The 17,546-nt window shown below is 56.1% G+C and overlaps 2 protein-coding genes across 2 annotated transcripts; one reads left to right on the top strand and one right to left on the bottom strand.

Moving 5' to 3' along the window:
* Positions 1–4,426: 4,426 nt before the first annotated feature.
* On the bottom strand, positions 4,427–10,995 carry LOC126499751 (gametogenetin-binding protein 1-like). Its single transcript, XM_050139086.1, has 6 exons — positions 10,127–10,995; positions 9,684–9,808; positions 8,454–8,548; positions 8,163–8,334; positions 6,361–6,500; positions 4,427–4,882 (listed from the first exon to the last, which is right to left on the bottom strand). The coding sequence occupies exons 1-6, from the start codon at positions 10,579–10,581 to the stop codon at positions 4,829–4,831; spliced, it is 1,041 nt and encodes a 346-aa protein (XP_049995043.1). The 5' UTR covers positions 10,582–10,995; the 3' UTR covers positions 4,427–4,828.
* A 182-nt stretch (positions 10,996–11,177) lies between these two features.
* Positions 11,178–17,248, top strand: Bak1 (BCL2 antagonist/killer 1). Its single transcript, XM_050139233.1, has 4 exons — positions 11,178–11,387; positions 14,940–15,028; positions 16,579–16,714; positions 16,945–17,248. Exons 2-4 carry the CDS (start codon positions 14,971–14,973, stop codon positions 17,231–17,233), a joined length of 483 nt encoding a protein of 160 aa, XP_049995190.1. The 5' UTR covers positions 11,178–11,387; positions 14,940–14,970; the 3' UTR covers positions 17,234–17,248.
* Positions 17,249–17,546: the final 298 nt, after the last annotated feature.

Here is a 17,546-nt window from a genome sequence, read left to right as displayed (position 1 = left end):
TGGCTGGCTACCACGATCCCTCTGCATTGTGCTTCTCAGCCTGTCTGTCTCCTGATATACAGCCCTCCATAATTCCCGCTGCCCGGGAAATGCCAGCTGAGTCACCGACATTGGCTTGGGCCGCGCTGTGAAACTGGCTGCTGCTGTAGGTAGCCGAGTGGTTAACATGATGGATGACCTCTCTGGTTCCCCACCCCCTCCTATCCTGGAGTGCCCCCTGAGAACCACCCTCTACTTATGAGGTCCAGAACTACCCAGCAACCCTGCCATGGTGTCATGGAAACAGCCCTGTGTGCCTACTACGGAGATGGATGGCCCTGGGCTGTGACTGTAGATCCTGATGGCCCAGGAGCCAGCCTGGTAGCCAGGAATCTTCAGGCACAGCAAGGGTGGAGAAAACAAGCAGGACCTGTATTGCCTCCAACTCCATTAGAGAGGGGGCCGAAATCCCCAGAGCAGAGTGTCCTGGGCTTGGCAACTCCACGGATAGGGCGAGGGAACTGGAGTAACTAAGGGCCCCAGGCCAGACGCACAGAGGGAATCCTCAACTGGAGAACTGAGTGAGGAGGCCTCCACATACTTGTGGTCAGGAAAGCAGCTGGCCCTGGTGATGCTTGCCCGTCACCCCAGTATTTAGGAGGTGTAGGTAGGAGGATCAGTTCAAGGCCATTAAATCCAGGGGTGGGGCAGTGGCCCTGGGGTGCACAGGCACCGACTGGATCCTTGCTGTCACTTACATTCCCTGGCTAGTCTGCTCAGCCCCCATCTGTGTGGCTCACAACCTGGCTGGGAACTTCATTTGCAGACAGGAGCCCCTGCAGCCAGCTGACAGGTTGTGTTCATCTGTGCTTTGGGCACCAGAAACCACAGCAGAAACTTGCACGGTTGGGTGGCTGCATCTGCGTGGGTGTTCACGCTTCTCCGTAGATGCTGTGTGACCTGCAGCCCGCCCACCACTCCCCAGCTATGGGCCCACACATGCGACCCTTGCAATGCTCCACGCGCCAGGCCTTGTGTTCTACACTCTGCAGGGCAGGGGACACCATTTAAGGAACTAGATCACCACTTCATACAGGTACAGCCCAGGGGCATCCCTGCAGTAAAAACCTTCAGAGGCAACCCAACCTAGTTCATTTGTTTGGAGGGGGGTTGAGGCAGGGTCTCAGGTAGCCCAGGCTGGCCTTCAAGCCCTGGGATTGCAGGTGTGTGCGCCCCTATGCCCAGCCAAAGGTGGAGGACTTTGTGTTGTGCTCCATTGGACTCCACTCTCCAGTGCCTAAAACTGAGCGGGGTGCAGGGCTCACTAATGAGTTGTTCTGAGGATCCTTCTGGTCCGTACTGCCATTCTGGTTTTTCATTTTGAAATACTGCTTGTTTGTTTTGGAGATATCCCAGGCTGGCCCCAACTTGCTGTGTAGCCAAGGGTGACCTTGAATTTCTGATCCTCCTGCTTCTACCTCCCAGTGTGTTGGGATTGTAGACGCCACCACCAGAGGCCACCATCACCAGACACTCAGGTCACATTGTGCTGGGTTGGAACCTAGGGGGGCACTGTGCCTTGCAGGCAAGCTCTCTAACCCTGAGACTCAAGTGTCCCCTCTTTAAGGACCATCTGTGAGGCAGCAGGATCCTTTTTGGCTCTTCACCAGCCTACGTAAAGAGCCTGAGGTTTTCCCATTTCACGCTCATGAACACAACACTGATTCAGTGTGTGTATGTGGGGGGAGGGGACTGGTCTGTGGTCACATGAGTTGGTCACAGTGAGAGCGGCTTCCAGACCCTTGATGTGTCCTGTCATGTTGTCCCGGACTCTTCCCACAATCCTCACCTCCTCTCCAGTTGGAGATGGGGGGCTGGTGGCTGCTCACTCAGCAGGAGAGGCTGGCAGAGGCTGGGGCCCCAGCTCCCCTAGAGGTCCTGCAGACCCACCAGGACCTAAGCTCCCAAGTGCCCCCACCTGAGGCCTCCACTGAGGCCCAGAACATCCCTAGTAACAGACTTGGAGTTGGTTTACCTTCCACCGCATGGTACAACACGGTACAATATGGTGAGCAGCACACAGGGGCAAGCACGGGCAGAAACACTTGGTGTCCAGCAGAGAGACACTGAGGTGGGAGAAACCTAGAATGACAGGCTTAGCATCCTCTGTCCCCAGCAGCCCAATGCTACAAACCTGACCACAGGCGGCCTTGTTGGTTCAAGTGAGCAAAGTGAAGGCTGCTCCCTGCCTGGTGTGCTAGCCAGATTCCAGCCATGGAGCCTGCGCAGTGACGCCAAAGGCCTCCTGGATCCCACATCCAGCTTTGAGAACCCCTAGTCTCCAGGTTGGACCCAGGAGTGTCTGCAGGCTTCTGCTCATTGCCAGGGACTCCCCGGTCTACAGCAGCTCCTTGTTCAGAAAGTCTGCCATCATCGCCACGCGTGCCAAGCCAGGCCTCCCTCAGAAGCCAGTCCTGGACCCCTCAGGGCTGGGAAGAGGCCTCACGCCTGTGCCAACACACACACACACACACACACACACACACACACACACACCCTTTTCCTGCCCCCCAGACAGCACCAGCGCCCATGCCCGTGCCCCACAGTCTTTGTGGTTCACGGAAACCCTGAAGAAGAGGGAGACAAACAGGTGGCTACCCCACAGATGCAGCAAAGGAAGAGGAGGAGAGGAAAGGGCCATAGGACGTTGTACACTGAACCAAGCCTTTGCCCCAGGGGGTCTATATGCCCCCTATGAACCCTGCTGCCAGTCAAGGCCTCGCCCTTCCCATCGCGCCCCCACTTGAAGGAAGTGATTAGCAGAGCAATTAGGGCACAGGTGAGTCATCTGGTCACAAGGCAGCCTCCTGGTTGACTCAGCACAGCTGGCCCTCCACCAGCCTCCAGCTCAGGACTCTGAGTCAAGGCCTCCATGGGCCCCTGGCCAGGAAGCCCTGGAGAAAGCTCCTGGCCCCCAAAGTGTCCCTAGCTGTTTCCAAACATCGCCTACCACCCCCACAGTGATGGCTGGGCCATAAATGGGGTCCCCCACCCCCTTCAGTGAGCCAGGCAGTATTCTACCACCCCAAGTACGTGGCCCCTCACCAGGCACCAGCAGACAGCCACTGTGATTGGTCACTGTGACTTCAGTGTGGCCAAGCCAGGCACGGTGGCACTCAGCTGGAACCCCAGCACTCAGGCAGAGATTGACTCCAAGGCCTGCTTGGCTTCCTTCTTCAGACCCGGCCTCTGACGATAGTGTACCTTAGCTGATGCTGGTCTTTAGCTCTGTAACCCACTAAGGTGGGAGGTGGGGGTAACACAGACAAGTTTCTGCAGGGAGGCTCAGAATCTGGGTCTGGGAGAGGAACGGGTACCCTCTGTGATAGCAGGGACCCCATGGACCACAGCACTTACTGGTATCCCAGGAAACCAGGATGGAGACCCCCCCTCCGTGCCCAAGTTCCCTTACCTCTGAATGTAGGCAGCACTGGGTCTCTATACTCTGGGCCTCCCCAGAAGCCACATGGCATCCTCTGACCTCCCTCAGGAGCCCTGAAGTGCCCAGTCATGACCAGGGGTCAACATCTAGTCTGGAAAGACATTCTCCCCCTACCGTCTGTTAGTTTCAGGTGTCAGTTTGACACACCTGGGAAGAGGGACCCTCATCTGAGGGATTGCCTCCGTCAGGCCTGCCTGTGGGGATGCTTTGGAATATTTTCTTGATTTCTAATTGATGCCAGCGGGCCCAGCCACCTGTGGGCAGCGGTTTGCTTGGGCAGGTGGTCCTGTGCTGTGTAAGAAACATACTGCTCCTGCGGAGGACTGGACTCTGGTTCCCATCAACCACATAGGGGCTGCTTGCAACTCTCTGTAACTCCAGCTCCAGAAATCTGACACCCTCCTCCAGAGCTGCGGCCACCTGTTCTCAGCAGATGCACACACCATACACACGTGTGTACACATGCACACATGCATACATACATGCGCGCGCTCACACACACACACAGACGCACATGCAAGACTTAAAATAAATCTTAAAAGAAAATAAAAAGGTAGCTGAGAAACGCAGAGGAGATAAGCCTGTAGAATGGCCCCTCCCTGGCCTCGGTTCAATTCTTGCCTCCGGGTTCCTGCCTTAAGTCCCCACCCTAACTCCTCTCCACAAGGGACAGCAAACTCCAAGATGAAATGAACTTGCTTTTGGCCAGTGTTTTATGACAGCGGCAGAACAGAAGACACACCAGGTTCAGGGGACCCTTCCTCGCCTGCACCCCCCAGTAGCCCTCCTGGCCAGCTCTCCTGAAGCAGGTCCCTGCAGTTCAGGGCCCCTTTCCTGGCTTTGTCCCTGAGCTGGCTGGGCAGGAACTTCCTGCTGGGAGAATTCCCGGATCCTCCTGGTGAGGACACAGAGAAGCCTGGGAACAGAGAGAGGGAAGTTGGGGACTCTCCTTCTGGCTGGCTGACTGGCAGGCAACATCCCCAGGTTAGCCTAAATCCTCCTGCTCTCCCTGCCCCGTGCCCAGAGGTAGCCCCCATGCTCTGCAGGCATGAATTAGGGACTAGAGACCCTAATAACCAGGTTCACTCAAGGAGTGAGGCAGACGGGTGGTGGCCAATGACAGACAGCCCAGGAAGCTAATGGCAAACTAAGCTTTTATTAAGAACATCATCTACCAGAGTTTGACGGGTAGAGACAGCACTGGGCACGCCCACCACACACACACAGGATGCTATTCACCCCAAAGCCCAGGGCCACAGGGACTCCTTGAATATGTCCCAGGAAGAGACACACGCTGGACTGGGGTCCCAGGGGTGTGGGCGCCGTGGGCTCCTGACGACAGGGGCCTCACTCTGGAGGAGGCCAGTTTCCCATCTCATCCATCTCCTCCAGGAGCAGGTGCTGTGGGCAGACACGGGTAAAGAAAGATATTCCCTGCTCTGCATTCGGAACCTTCCCATCTACCTCCCTCAGTTCACCCCGGCCACCTTTTCCAAACTTTCCCCACCACCCCAAAGCTGACCCCAGGTTCACCAACCCTGAGCCAACTACCCCCATAATGCAGGAATACTTCAACCTCTGGTTCCTTGAAAGCTAGGGACCCAGACATTCCCCCCTTCCCTTTGTCTGCATACTCTTTCTTCAGCTGCCTTAACGTCCATCCCTCAGGTCCCTGGCATTTGCCCACCGCTGCCCCCCTTAGCAGTGGCGGGGAGAGGATGGGGCTTTGAAACACCCACTGTGGAAGGCAGGAGTCGAGGATGTACCTCTGAACCCCCAAAGAGAGGACTGGGGGCCCCACGTGCACTATCCAGGAACCCCCAAGTCTCCTGGTACTGCCAATGCTAGCCCAGGACTGTGAGCGCAGGATGGGCAGGGCAGGTGGGCTCACAAGGTCCTGGAGGAGGACAGATCCCAGGACTGGAGCCCTTCTGTATGAGGGGAAAATCCAGTGCCCACACAGCTTGTGTGGTTAGGGGTGTGGGGGCATCAGGCTCCTGGACACGGACATGAGGGCAAGCTTAGGATGTCCTTAGTTCCCACCAGGTGTGAATTCCTGTCAGAGCCGGCCATTGTGTCCTCCTGTGTCGACCTGTGTCCCCCTCCACACCCCCACACCACACACAGACACACCCCCACACCACACACAGACACACCCCCACACCACACACACTGAGGAGCCTGTGAAACCTGTTACAGAGTCTCAGCGGGTCCTTAAAGAGGTCAAGGACCAAAGTCAAGATGACACAACAGAATGGTCTGACTGGACTCCTGTGTGAGCCCGGGACTCTTCCCTTTTGTGAACCACAGACCGTCAGGGCAGAGAGTCCCATGAGTCAGAGAGGGGACGGAAACTGACTCGGAACTGGCGCGGTGACATGTGGTTGCTCCCCAGAGCCTGTGTGTGTCTGTGGGCTTTGGTGTGGATGATAGGGAACAGGAAAAGATATGCGTAGTTCAAATGCAAGCCCATCTTGATAAATCTCCCCATCTATAAATCCAGCCCTGGGGAAGTAGAGGCGAAAGGAATAGAAGCCCAAGGCCAGCCTCTGCTACTACAGTCAGGCTAGCCTGGGCTACAAGAGCCCAGCTCAACAAACAAACAACAAAACAGGGACAATATTGGTTCAAGTGAGAATGTTAAAGCATGTGTGCGTGCATATGTTTGCACTTGTGTGCATGTGTGTGGTGCGTGTGCGTGCATGCGTGCACGCGTGCACACGTGTGTGCACTGCTCCCAGAAAGAGGGTAGTATCTCAGACCCTCCTCTAGAAGAGTCTAGGCAGTAGGGGCTGCAATCAAGGACCAGGGTCCTGTGAGGTAAGGGGCCCTCACCCCACTTTCATGAGTTAGCAGATTAGATGGGCACCCATGCATACCTGGCCATCTACCATGCCAGCCTCCTCCAGCGTGATGTCTGGCTGAGTGAGCAGCTCCCGGCCCTCTGGGTTGCCCACCTTCCAGAGGCGGGACTCCCGCCGTACTGCCAGAATCTTCTTTAGCTCTGACTCCACGAAACCTTTGAGGCAAAGAGGTGAGCTGAGTGTTGTGGGGACAGACGTCTAGACAGACATTGCTGCTCCTCTTCCTGGCATGTGTCCCACAGACCCTCAAAAACCACCAGGTTTCCTGTGACGCTCATGGTACCCAGCTCCTCTGCAGGCAGCTGCAGGTAGGGTGGGGGAGGCTGGTCCCCAGAAAGACTGGGACAGAACCCTGGGACCTTCAGCTCTGGAAACTGAGGCAGAGTAGTGTGGTGGTGGCGCACACCTTTAATGCCAGCCCTTGGAAGGCAGAGGCAGGCAGATCTCTGTGAGTTCGAGGCCAGAGTGGTCTACAGAGTGAGTTCCAGGACAGGCTCCAAAGCTACACAGAGAAACCCTATCTCAAGAAAAAAAAAGTTGAGGCAGGAGGATCACAAGTTCAAGGGTAGCTAGACAACTTCGTAAGAATGTCTAAAATAATAAAAACAGATTCCTCAAACCCTAAATCCCATGAGATGCTCAAAGAAGTTATTTGAACACGAGCAGAGACTCACAGGACCCTGACTCCTGGCCTGGGCTTGGCATCAGGGTCTAAAGCAGAGGGCAGTGTGCTCAGACCTGCTCAACCAGCAGGGAGCTGGTGCCAGTAAATTGTGTGTTTGGGCCTGGATAGGCGAGGAGGGTGCTGGCAACCTCAGAGGGCTCTGTGTTGCTTGTTAACTGGTGTGTGGACAATTGAGGCCACACATTTGACATGACTGAGCAAGCGTGCAGGAGAAATGGGGTTTCTCATCCCTGCATTCTCAGAGTGTGGGGCAGGCGGAGCCTGCCAGGCAATCTCCACTGGATAGCCACCCCCTTCCTCAGCTCTACCACCCAGGCCAGCTCCAGTAAAGTCTTCAGGTACCTGAGTCAGCCAGGCACAGCCTCTCCCACACCCCTGGGCTCCTCCTACAGTGGGGGCGGGAGGCTGCTCCCGGGCAGGGTGTGCTACTGCCCCCAGCTGCCCGAAGTGAAGTCCCAGCTCTGTCGATAGTAGCTGTGTGCCTTGGGCAAGTTACTGAACCTCTCTGTGCTTCAATTCCCACGCTGTCAGTGGACTCAAACAACTTGTGAAGTCACCCACTTCAGAGGTGTCAATTCACCTTTTTAAAGAACGGCCCTAGCAATGGCTGTGTAAGCACACACAACATCTTGGGGGTATTTGGGCTATCGTTGTGTTTAGGGTTTTTTGTTTGTTTGCTTGCTTGTTTGTTTTTTAAAGTGTGTATCTGTGCACAGGTGCCTGTGGAAGCCAAAAGAGGGCATTGGGTCCCCTGGTGCTGGAATCACTGGCAGTTGTGGGCCACCCAACGTGGGTCCTGGGGACTGAACTGGGGTCCTCTGCAAGAGCAACAAGCGCTTTAACCGTGAGCCACCTCGCCAGGCCGAATGAACCAACCGCTGTTGTCCGATCCTACTCTGAGACATAGGGTTGCTGAGCCGGAACCAGGCTCGGAGGTGTTCTCCCTCGGGCAGGAGTGGGGGGGGGGCGAGTTGGGTGGGGGGGTGCTTTGTGGTCCGGCTGGACCCTAGCTAAGCCTGGAGGTCAACCAACAGCGCACCCGCGCAAGTCAGTCACCGTCGGTCTCTGCTGCCACCTCGCGGTCAGTGCTCGCGTTTCTTCCCTCAGCCGCCGGCCAAAGCCGGACTCTTACCCACTGTATCCGTGGCCCTAAATATCTTCTGCAGCTGAGACTGGGAGGTGGCAGTGACGCGCGGGGCACACAGCTTGAGGTAGCTGTCCTCCTCCGCTTCCTCTCGCTCCCCTTTCTCCTCATGGGACAAGCCGTCCTTGGGAGGAAACTGAGGCACCCCTGGTCTCTGAGCCTGTGGAGAGAGATGATCAGGACTACAGGCCTGTGTCTTTTCCTCCCCAAACCAGTAAACAAGAGGGGGCAGATCCCAGCTCAAAAGGGAGAGAGTCCCTGGGACCCAGTCCCGCTGACCTTGGCCATGGCTGATTTCTGCAGTTGTTTGTATAAGCCAAGGAGATAATTCCATGGGGTGGACCCCACCTTGCAGGAGGTCAGCCTGAGGTCTCCTGTGGAGAATCGGTCAGTGAGGCCGGCAGCAGGTTGATGAGAGAGACTTCTCAGAGGGAGAGGAAAGGGCCTGAGGGTGGGCCTACCCTCTTCTGATGGTTTTTTCCTTTTGTTAATTTTGTTCATTACACTTTTCTTGTTTTTTTTTTTTTTTTTTTTNAGAGAAAAGCAGCATTCAGGGTGCTCCCTCCCTGCACCAGTGGACAGATGTTAAGCTGAGATGGGAGAAGGAGCTTGGATATTTTGTCATTTTTCTTGTTTTTTTTTTTTTTTTTTTTATTTTCGAGACAGGGTTTCTCCGTAGCTTTTTGGTTCCTGTCCTGGAACTAGCTCTTCTAGACCAGGCTGGCCTCGAACTCACAGAGTACACTTTTCTTTCTTTATCTTGGGTATACACCATGGCGTATGTACAAGGGGTCACAGGACAGCTTGTATGAATCTGTTCTCAGCTTCTAGCCTGTGAGTCCCAGGAACGCGGGTCCTCGAGCTTGGCAGTGGCCCTCTTTACCTAAAGACCCACCTCGCTGCCCCACAGTCTTATTGCTTTGTGTGGATTTGTTTTGCTTTCTGTTTTGTAGACAGCAGCTCATGAAGCCCAACCTCCAGCTCTGCTATGTAGCCAAGGCTGGCCCCGAACTCCTGACTTCCTGCCTCTGCTCCTGGGGGTTCCAAGTGTGGGCCACTATGCTTAGCTGTGCTGTTGCTATGCTATGACTTTTCTTGTTGAGAGAAGTATGTCCCTATGAAGCTGGGCGGACCTTGGACTTGTGACAGCTCTTTCCTCCCTCTAAGTGCTGGACAGTGCCTACTGTGTGCCAGGCCGTGTCATCACTGCACCCGGCTGTGTCCTGTGTTAATGGAAGGCCCACTGAGTGTCAGGCCCAGTCACTGCACCCGGCTCTGTGCTGGGTCCGGCTCTGGTCCGTGACAAACAGCATCTCGCTGACGCTTGAGTGTGCCTCTGAGACACGAGCTATCTGGTTTCCACCTTACAGACAAGGAGCGTGGGGCAGAGAGGTTCAGCAGTGCTCCGCTGTCTTCTCAAGTTATGGCTCGTGCCCTGCAGGGCTCCCCACCCGAGAGGGCCTAGAGGACAGGTGTCCATTTCTGCCCCCCTCCAGCTATCATACTTACCTATCTCAATTAGGCAGGGCCCCTCCTCTTCCTCTTTGACCAAGGCCCCAGGGGCGAGTGCCAGTGGTCCTGGAACCCACTGCAGGCATCCTTGTTCCACCTCCAGGGCCTGAGCAAAGTGCTCCCTAATCCCAAAGCACAATCAGGTGAAGGAGTCAGGAGACACCCAGAGGTGTGGCCATGCCCTGATCCGCCTGGGGTCTCTTCACAGATCTGTTGGGTACCTTTCACACAGGGAGTAGCTGCTAAGACCAGGAAGGGAGGGTGAGCTGGCAGGCTGGGAGCACTGGGCTATAGAAGGGGCTGAGAACAGAGGTGCCAGCCAGCACGGCTTCACTCTTCAGGACCCTTTGCCCCAACCCTTCACCAGCCATGGGCCTCCAGCCTGTACCCTGCTCTCTCTGGACAATACCCTCCCCCCCCACCACAGCGCAGCCCCTCACCTGTCTGAGGCCCCAGAGGCCTCCCCTGCTGTCTCTTTCTCCTCTCCTTTCTTCTCAGACAGGTACCCCAGAACCTCCACGATTTCTCTGGTGGGGACTGATGTCACCTCTACACCCTGGGCCCGGAGCTTCAGGGTATCCTTGGAGGTGAGGGTCTGGGACCCCATATCCCCAGTGCCCAGCCCAAAGGCATCATGAGGCGGCACGTTTGAGGGGGCTACAGAGAGGACCCTGGGTACCACTGCACGTAGCCTTGGCCCCCTCCTCCAACAACCTCCCCGGGGGCCAATCCTTGGGGAGACAACCTCCTGCTCTTGTGAGGGGCTGGGTCCGCTCCTGGCCAGGGACTTGTTAGAACTCCCTTTGCTCCCGACCAGGCTTCGTAGAAAGCGCAACACGGAGGAGCAGCCCAAGATTCGTGACCGTGACCGAGGGGTCCGAGCCTGGGCTGCCATCCTGAGGGGACCGTGACTCAAGAAGCCATGGTAGGCAGCCAGCCCAGGACCAACTGCTAATAGAAACCTCCAGTTGGAAAGCTCCAGGAGTTCTAGAAGGCAAAGGAGAGGTGGGGGTGGGGGAAGAATGACTTGGAGCAGTGGGGGCGGGGTGCTGCTGGGAGGAGAGGGGTACAGGGAGCCAGCCAGGGTCTGGAGACTGAGGGGAGGCGAGACACAGGAAAACTACACCCATAGGTGACAGCACAGATTCTCCTGAGTCTTTTTCTTCCCCCTCCTCCTTTCATGCAGGGTGTCATGTAGCACAGGCTGGCCTCCATTTCCTGATCCTCCTGCCTCAGCCTCCCGAGTGCTGCGATGGTGGACCTGCATCAACACCCTCAGCACCATGTTGTTTTTTGTTGTTGTTTGTGTTTTGTTTGCCACTGGAGGGAGAAGATGGAGGGTGAGGGCCTGGAATCAGAGGCGGGAAATGCAGCGAAGAGTTGGCTTCCCCCTTGGCTGGGACCAGGCAGGCTCGGGAGGCTGCAGGAGTCCCTGTGCATCTACATCCGGCGGCCATCGAGCAACTTCCTCTAGAGGGAGCTGATCACTGCCGAAAGCAGCTGGCTCCTCTATGGTCACAAAGTCGCGAGGCTTCCTGGGCCAAGAGACAGCCCGAGGCGGCTTCCAGACACCGTGAATTCACTGACGCTGGTTCCTACAAGTCAGGCCTGAAACCTTGCCCCTGGGATCAGTGGCCAGACTCTCGGGATCTTTGTTCTTCAGACTGCTGAGCCATCCATATCTGGACCAGAACCGAGCAGGTATGCTGGCAGCCAGTGCCAAACCCCATCTTCCTAATCCTGGCACCTCCGGCTCAGGGCGGGGCAGAAAGCCCCGTCGGGTGGGAACGAACTGAGGAGGGAAGCCTTCAAGTTTCCCTGGGTGGTCCTCAAAGCCATGCTGGTGGTCTGCTCCAAACAGGGCCACCTCCAGCTGAACACTAGAAAGCTTCCCTTCTTGGCCAGGCTCTCGTGGCCCTGGATGCCAGGCAACTGGGACTTTTGTTATCTGGAAGGAGGGAAGGGTGAAGGTCAACGACAGAGACAGAAATGTCACAGTTGCTCCCCCCGCGCTGTCGCAGGACCCCTAGACCGATTCTAGGTACAGCCTAGTGGCTGGCTATGGGGAGCACGCATCATGGGTCCAGCAAGAGGATGGAATGGGAAGTCAGGTCACTTGGACGGGGGCCAGGTGGCCCAGGCCAGCACGGACTGTGGGGGCTGTTGAGAGTCCATCTGCTCCCCAACAGCAAGCCTCCAGGGTGGCTTTCTGAGGATGCAGTCAGCATCTCCTGGCCCTGGCGGCCTGAGATTACCAGGCTGAAGAACAAGGGCAGCAGGAAGGGCCCCCTGTTCCCGAAGGAGCGGCTGGGTGAACCATGCCAGGCAGAGGACTGTCTTAATGAGGCCTAGATCGTAGGGACGAGGAGAGGGCCTGCTCACCCTGACCCCAGCACTGATGAGGAAGGCAGCCAGCCCTGCAACCCCTTTTCAGAGAGTAACTTTCTAAAGTAGTCTCATCCAGCCTGCGCGGGACAAAGGTGAGGTGGGCGCCCAGTCCCAGGCAGCTAGGGGGCTTGGTCCGAGGTGAGTCTGCACCCTCTTCACTGACAGGAAGGTCACTTCCTGAAGTGATGGAGGCAGCTTGGGAAGGAGGGGGACTCTTGAAAGGGGGTGCAAACTGAAAGTGAAAGGTCGCTTGCTCAGGAAATAACTGTCGACACCAGCAGCGCACGGCCAACACTGGTCAAAGAGGAAAACGGGCTTGGGTGTGGCGTGGTAAAGGACACCTATAATACTAGTGCACCAGTGTCTGAAGCAGGAGGAGATCCCGGCTAGTGAAGACCTGCCTAACATAGATGAATAAACCAATAACCAAAAGAAAACACAGTTCGCACCAACGTGTAGGGGTGAGGTGTGAGGCAGGCTGGGGACACTCTGAGGGGTTCCACAGTGTAGGAGTGAGGCAGGCTGGGAAGGCTGTGAGGGATCCCATGGTGTAGGGGTGAGGTGAGGCAGGCTGGGGAGGCTGTGAGGGGTCCCACAGTGTAGGGGTGTGATGTGAGGCAGGCTGGGGAGGCTGTGAGGGGTCCCACAGTGTAGGGGTGTGATGTGAGGCAGGCTGAGGACACTCTGAGGAGTCCAAGGGTGTAGGGGTGAGGTGTGAGGCAGGCTAGGGACACTCTGAGGGGTTCCATGGTGTAGGGGTGTGGTGTGAGGCAGGCTGGGGACACTCTGAGGAGTCCCACGGTGTAGGGGTGAGGTGTGAGGCAGGCTGGGGAGGCTGTGAGGGGTCCCAGGGTTTAGGGGTGAGGAGTGAGGCAGGCTGGGGATACTCTGAGGGGTCCCACGGTGTAAAGGTGTGGTGTGAGGCAGACTGGGGAGGCTGTGAGGAGTCCCACAATGTAGGGGTGAGGCAGGCTGGGGAGGCTGTGAGGGGTCCCACGGTGTAAGGGTGAGGTGTGAGGCAGGCTGGGGACGCTCTGAGGGGTCCCACGGTGTAGGGGTGTGGTGTGAGGCAGGCTGGGGACACTCTGAGGAGTCCAATGGTGTAGGGGTGTGGTGTGAGGCAGGCTAGGGACGCTCTGAGGTGTCCCACGGTGTAGGGGTGTGGTGTGAGGCAGGCTGGGGACACTCTGAGGGGTCCCAGCTCACTTCCACGCAGGCTGTAACTGAAAGAAGCGATGCCCTGGGAACAAGCCATGAAGTAAGCGCTGAAATGTAGCTTAACTGGTAAAAGCATGGCCAGCGCACACACTCCTGGGTTTGATCCCAGCACACCTGGAACCTCAGCACTCACATAGTGGAGGCAGGAGGATCATTCTCTGACCTATACTCAATTTGAGGCCAGAGCGGGCTATGTGAGACTCTGTCTCAAAAGGCAAAAACCGAAAAATCTGGGCCAGCAGAGAGCTCAGCAGGTGAGGGGCTTGCTGCCAAGTGTGACAGCCCAGGTTCTGTCCCTGGAACCCACGTGAAGAAAGCAGGGAGCTCACTCCTGAAACTGGTCCTCTGACCCCCACATATATCTCATGAGCCACGCACACACAGACACATTAAAAATATATAAATCCAGGTTAAAAAACAAAAGCCGCCGATGGTGGCCTACAATCCCATCACTCGGGAGGCAGAGGCAGGAGGATCTCTGAATTCAAGGCTAGCCTGGCCTACAGCCAGTGCTACACAAAGAAACTCTGTCTCAAAAAAACAAAACAAAACTCTGCAAGACAAATGTCTTTTTCTGACCTTGTGCTTGTGATCCAGGTAACTCCTTTCTGTCCTGAATTTTCTAGCCTATAAAACAGTGTGCCAAATGCACCTGCATCGTGAGAGTTTTCTTTCTTTCCTTCCTTCCTTCCTTCCTTCCTTCCTTCCTTCCTTCCTTCCTTCCTTCCTTCCTTCCTTCCTTCTTTCCTTTTTTAGTTTTAGAGACTGGATCTCATTAGGTAGCCTTGGCTGGCCTAGGACCTCATGTGTAGACCAGACTGGTCTAGAACTCACTGTCTCCCAAGTGTTAGGACCAAACACGTCACATCACAACCATCCAGTTATGTCCATTTTCAACACACAACACAACTAAGTTCTCCTATGTGTCAGGAGTGTGTGGTAGACTCAAGAGTTTGCTCCCAGGCTCTTTGGGGAAGTGGGCCTGGATGAAGGCCCTCATGGCTGGGAAGTGGCAGGCTGAGGAAGGGGTAGGCAGCCTCAGAAACAGCAGAAGGGCCTCCCAGTCTGTCAAAGCAGCCTCACCCTGTCTTGGGGCGATCATGACGGAAATGAGAACCTTCAAGGCAGGGCTGGGCCACAGCCTCCTGAAGGTCTCTCCTCGCCTGGTCTCTGCGGGCTTCCTCAAGTTTGTGTCTCCCCTAAGGCTTCCAGCTAGGGGCTGAGTTCCCGCTGCTCCCAGGGGACGCCAGCAGGTGCTCCCAGAGGACTGCAAAGTCTCCCTGGCAGTAGGAGAAGTGGGGTTCCCCTCACTCCTACCAGCACAACCACTCTCTGGGGGTTCCAGCCCAATCAATGTCCCTGCTCTAATCTCTGCTTGCTCTCTTTCCTTCCTTCCTTCCTTCCTTCCTTCCTTCCTTCCTTCCTTCCTTCCTTCCTTCCTTCCTTCCTTCTCTCCCTCCCTCCTTCTCTCCTTTCTTCATTTCCCCCCCTTTCTTGAAACAGGGTTTCTCTGTGTAGCCCTGGCTGTCCGGGAGCTCACTTGTCAGACCAGGCTGGCCTTGAACTCAGGGATCCGCCTACCTCTAATTAAAGGCGTGCCACAACGCCCAGCCTTATCTCTGCTTTTTTTTTTCTCCTTCTCTGCAGGGTGAAAGTGCTGTCCACACAGACCTGAAAGATGGCATCTGGACAAGGACCAGGTCCCCCAAGGGAGGGCTGTGATGACTCCCCTTCTGGTAAGGCCCTCCTGACCCTCACCATCCCATAATCTCAAGAGTGAGCCGGCACGGGACTTCTCCAGGCACAGGGACCTGGTGGAGGCAAGTGAGGAAGGGAGGCAGAAGAGTCAGGCGGCTGCCCTGTGCCCTCAGTGGGAGGCAGGAGGAAGTGACCTGGCTTATCCCAGTGGGGGTGGGGTGGGGGCAATATGGCTGCCCTTTAAGTGAACTGGCAGGGGTTGGGGGGGTACAGGCTGGTCCCTGGACTTGGGGTTCATATTCCAGGTCTGTGCGAGAGGGGTGTAGTTGCTCATGTCTGCCATCCTAGCACTTGAGAGACTGAGGCAGGATTGGGACAAGTTTTAGGTCAGTCTGTCCTATGGAATGAATTCCAGGTCAGCCTGGACTAGGGTGAGGTAGAGACCCCGTCTCAGAAGGGAAACGCCAGTGCTGAGCGGAGGCGCACGCCTTTAAGCCCAGCACTTAGGAGACAAAGACAGAAGGATCTCTGTGATTTGAGGCCAGCCTGGTCTACAGAGTTCCAGGCTAGCCAAGGCTAAACACTGCCAGACCTTATCTCAAAAACTGAAGACAAGGCTGGGCCTTTAATCTCAGCACTTCTGAGGAAGAGGCAGGCGGATCTCTGTGAGTTCAAGGCCAGCCTGGTCTACAGAGGGAGTTCCAGGAGAGCTAGGACTGTAACACAGAGAAACCCTGTCTTTAAAAAACAAAAACAAAAACAAAAAAAAAAACAAAAACCCTGAAGACAGAGACCACCATCCTTCGACTGCCCAGTTTGGTTTCCTCCTGTTTCCTCCACTCTAAGGGCTGGAGACCTTGTCCACCTGGACGCTCAGGAGCCCGGTTCTGCACGTCGTTCTGCAGTTTGGCTCTTTGGAGAGCAGAATAGGTAGATGAGCGTACGTTACGAGCGGGTCCAATAAAGGCCACCTACTCACTGGGCGGCAAGGCTGAGAACCTGTGAGCTCCCCTTCTTCCACAAGGCGGGGGGTGGGGAGGGGGTGGGGGAGGCTCAGCAGTCCCAGCTCGTCGTCTAGTGCTGAAGCCGTGGAGGATTCCCGTGCGGGCCCTGGTCCACAGCAGAAGGCTGAGGTTGCTGGGTTCTATAACAGTGAAAGCAGCAATGTCAGGGTAGATGTACTTACCAACAGGCAGTGGGAATGGGCAGGTAGTGAGGGAAAGCGGGCAGCGGGGGAGGGCCAGCACTGGTACTGCCACTGGAAGGTCAGTGAGCTCACTGTGGGAAGGCCTTCCCCACTCAGTCTATCCTTCTGGAAGACACCATCAGATCTACCCAGAGGTGACTCTAGCTGATTCCAGATCCACTGACTTGACAACCAAGATGAACAGCTCCTCTCTGTCTGTCCGGCTGCATGACCTTGTGTACATGGCTTGGCCATGTGTGCCTCAGTTTCCCTGTCTGTGGGCTGGAGCTCATTTACATGCCAGGACAGTCATGAGGAATGGATGGTCACACTGGCAGAACACCGTGGGGGGAGGCTGCTGAGGCCCGCCTTCTCTCACTGACCCGCAGTTCTGACCCCCAGAACAGCAGGTTGCCCAGGACACGGAGGAGGTCTTTCGAAGCTTCGTTTTTTACCTCCACCAGCAGGAACAAGAGACCCAGGGTGCTGCTGCTTCTGCCAACCCCGAGATGGACAACTTGCCCCTCGAACCCAACAGGTAAGCTCCAGCCCCAGGGGCTGGTCCCTGGGAAGCGGGGGACCTGGGCTCCTTTCAGGGTCTGCCTGTCCCTCGCCCTTACGCGGCTCTCCTGCCCACAAACACTGTCACGAACCTTCAGAGGGGTGCAGCAAAGTCTGCCTTGACCCCATGCTGCCAGGAGAATCCTTCTCTGTCATGAGTCTGGTTTCCAGGGCTAACTTCCCATTCCCCGACTCTCGATCCCACAGCGTCTTGGGTCAGGTGGGCCGGCAGCTTGCTATCATTGGAGATGACATCAACCGCAGATACGACGCGGAGTTCCAGAATTTACTGGAGCAGCTCCAGCCCACGGCTGGGAACGCCTATGAACTCTTCACTAAGATTGCCTCCAGGTACCTATCCCTCCACCCCGCATACACGGGCTCCCTTGCTGGGGACAGTGTCGGGGTGAACTCAGACATGATACCCACCCGTCTCCTCCTCTCTGGGTCCCACTCACTCTTTTGCACACAAGCTCGTGTCTTTTCGGAGCTCTGACACCAACAACTAGCACCCTGGGGTGGGGACCAAGAGCCCTGCAGTTGAGATGGTCCAGCTTCTGTCAATTGCGATTCAGTGGCATCTAAGAGGCCACCTGGTGCGCAGGACAGAGAGTCACTCATACGTGGCTCGCATCTCACCTTGCCACTGGCCACCACTGTGAAACCTGGGAAACAGAGAATCTTAAATAAGTGTTCCCACTTTCAAACCACATCCACGTTGGTTTGATATTTGTTAGGTTTTTTTTTTAATCATTTTTTGTTTGTTTTTTTTTTCTGTGTAGCCCTGACTGCTCTGTATTTGCTCTTGT

This window comes from Alexandromys fortis, unplaced genomic scaffold, assembly GCF_014885135.2.
Source record: "Alexandromys fortis isolate MF-2015 unplaced genomic scaffold, M_Fortis_MF-2015_v1.1 scaffold_9, whole genome shotgun sequence".
Taxonomy (NCBI): Eukaryota; Metazoa; Chordata; class Mammalia; order Rodentia; family Cricetidae; genus Alexandromys; species Alexandromys fortis.
This window is presented reverse-complemented; position numbering and strand designations above follow the sequence as displayed.

What these genes read in the sequence shown, in the direction of transcription:
- LOC126499751 (XM_050139086.1), bottom strand. Translation starts at nt 10,581, where the DNA reads ATGGCAGCCCAGGCTCGGACCCCTCGGTCACGGTCACGAATCTTGGGC. An exon ending in AGAAATCAGCCATGGCCAAG is followed by an intron (nt 8,335 to 8,453) that starts GTCAGCGGGACT and finishes CTCTCTCCACAG; the next exon opens with GCTCAGAGACCAGGGGTGCC. An exon ending in TAGGGCCACGGATACAGTGG is followed by an intron (nt 6,501 to 8,162) that starts GTAAGAGTCCGG and finishes TTTGCCTCAAAG; the next exon opens with GTTTCGTGGAGTCAGAGCTA.
- Bak1 (XM_050139233.1), top strand. Translation starts at nt 14,971, where the DNA reads ATGGCATCTGGACAAGGACCAGGTCCCCCAAGGGAGGGCTGTGATGAC. An exon ending in CTGTGATGACTCCCCTTCTG is followed by an intron (nt 15,029 to 16,578) that starts GTAAGGCCCTCC and finishes TCTGACCCCCAG; the next exon opens with AACAGCAGGTTGCCCAGGAC. An exon ending in TTGCCCCTCGAACCCAACAG is followed by an intron (nt 16,715 to 16,944) that starts GTAAGCTCCAGC and finishes TCGATCCCACAG; the next exon opens with CGTCTTGGGTCAGGTGGGCC.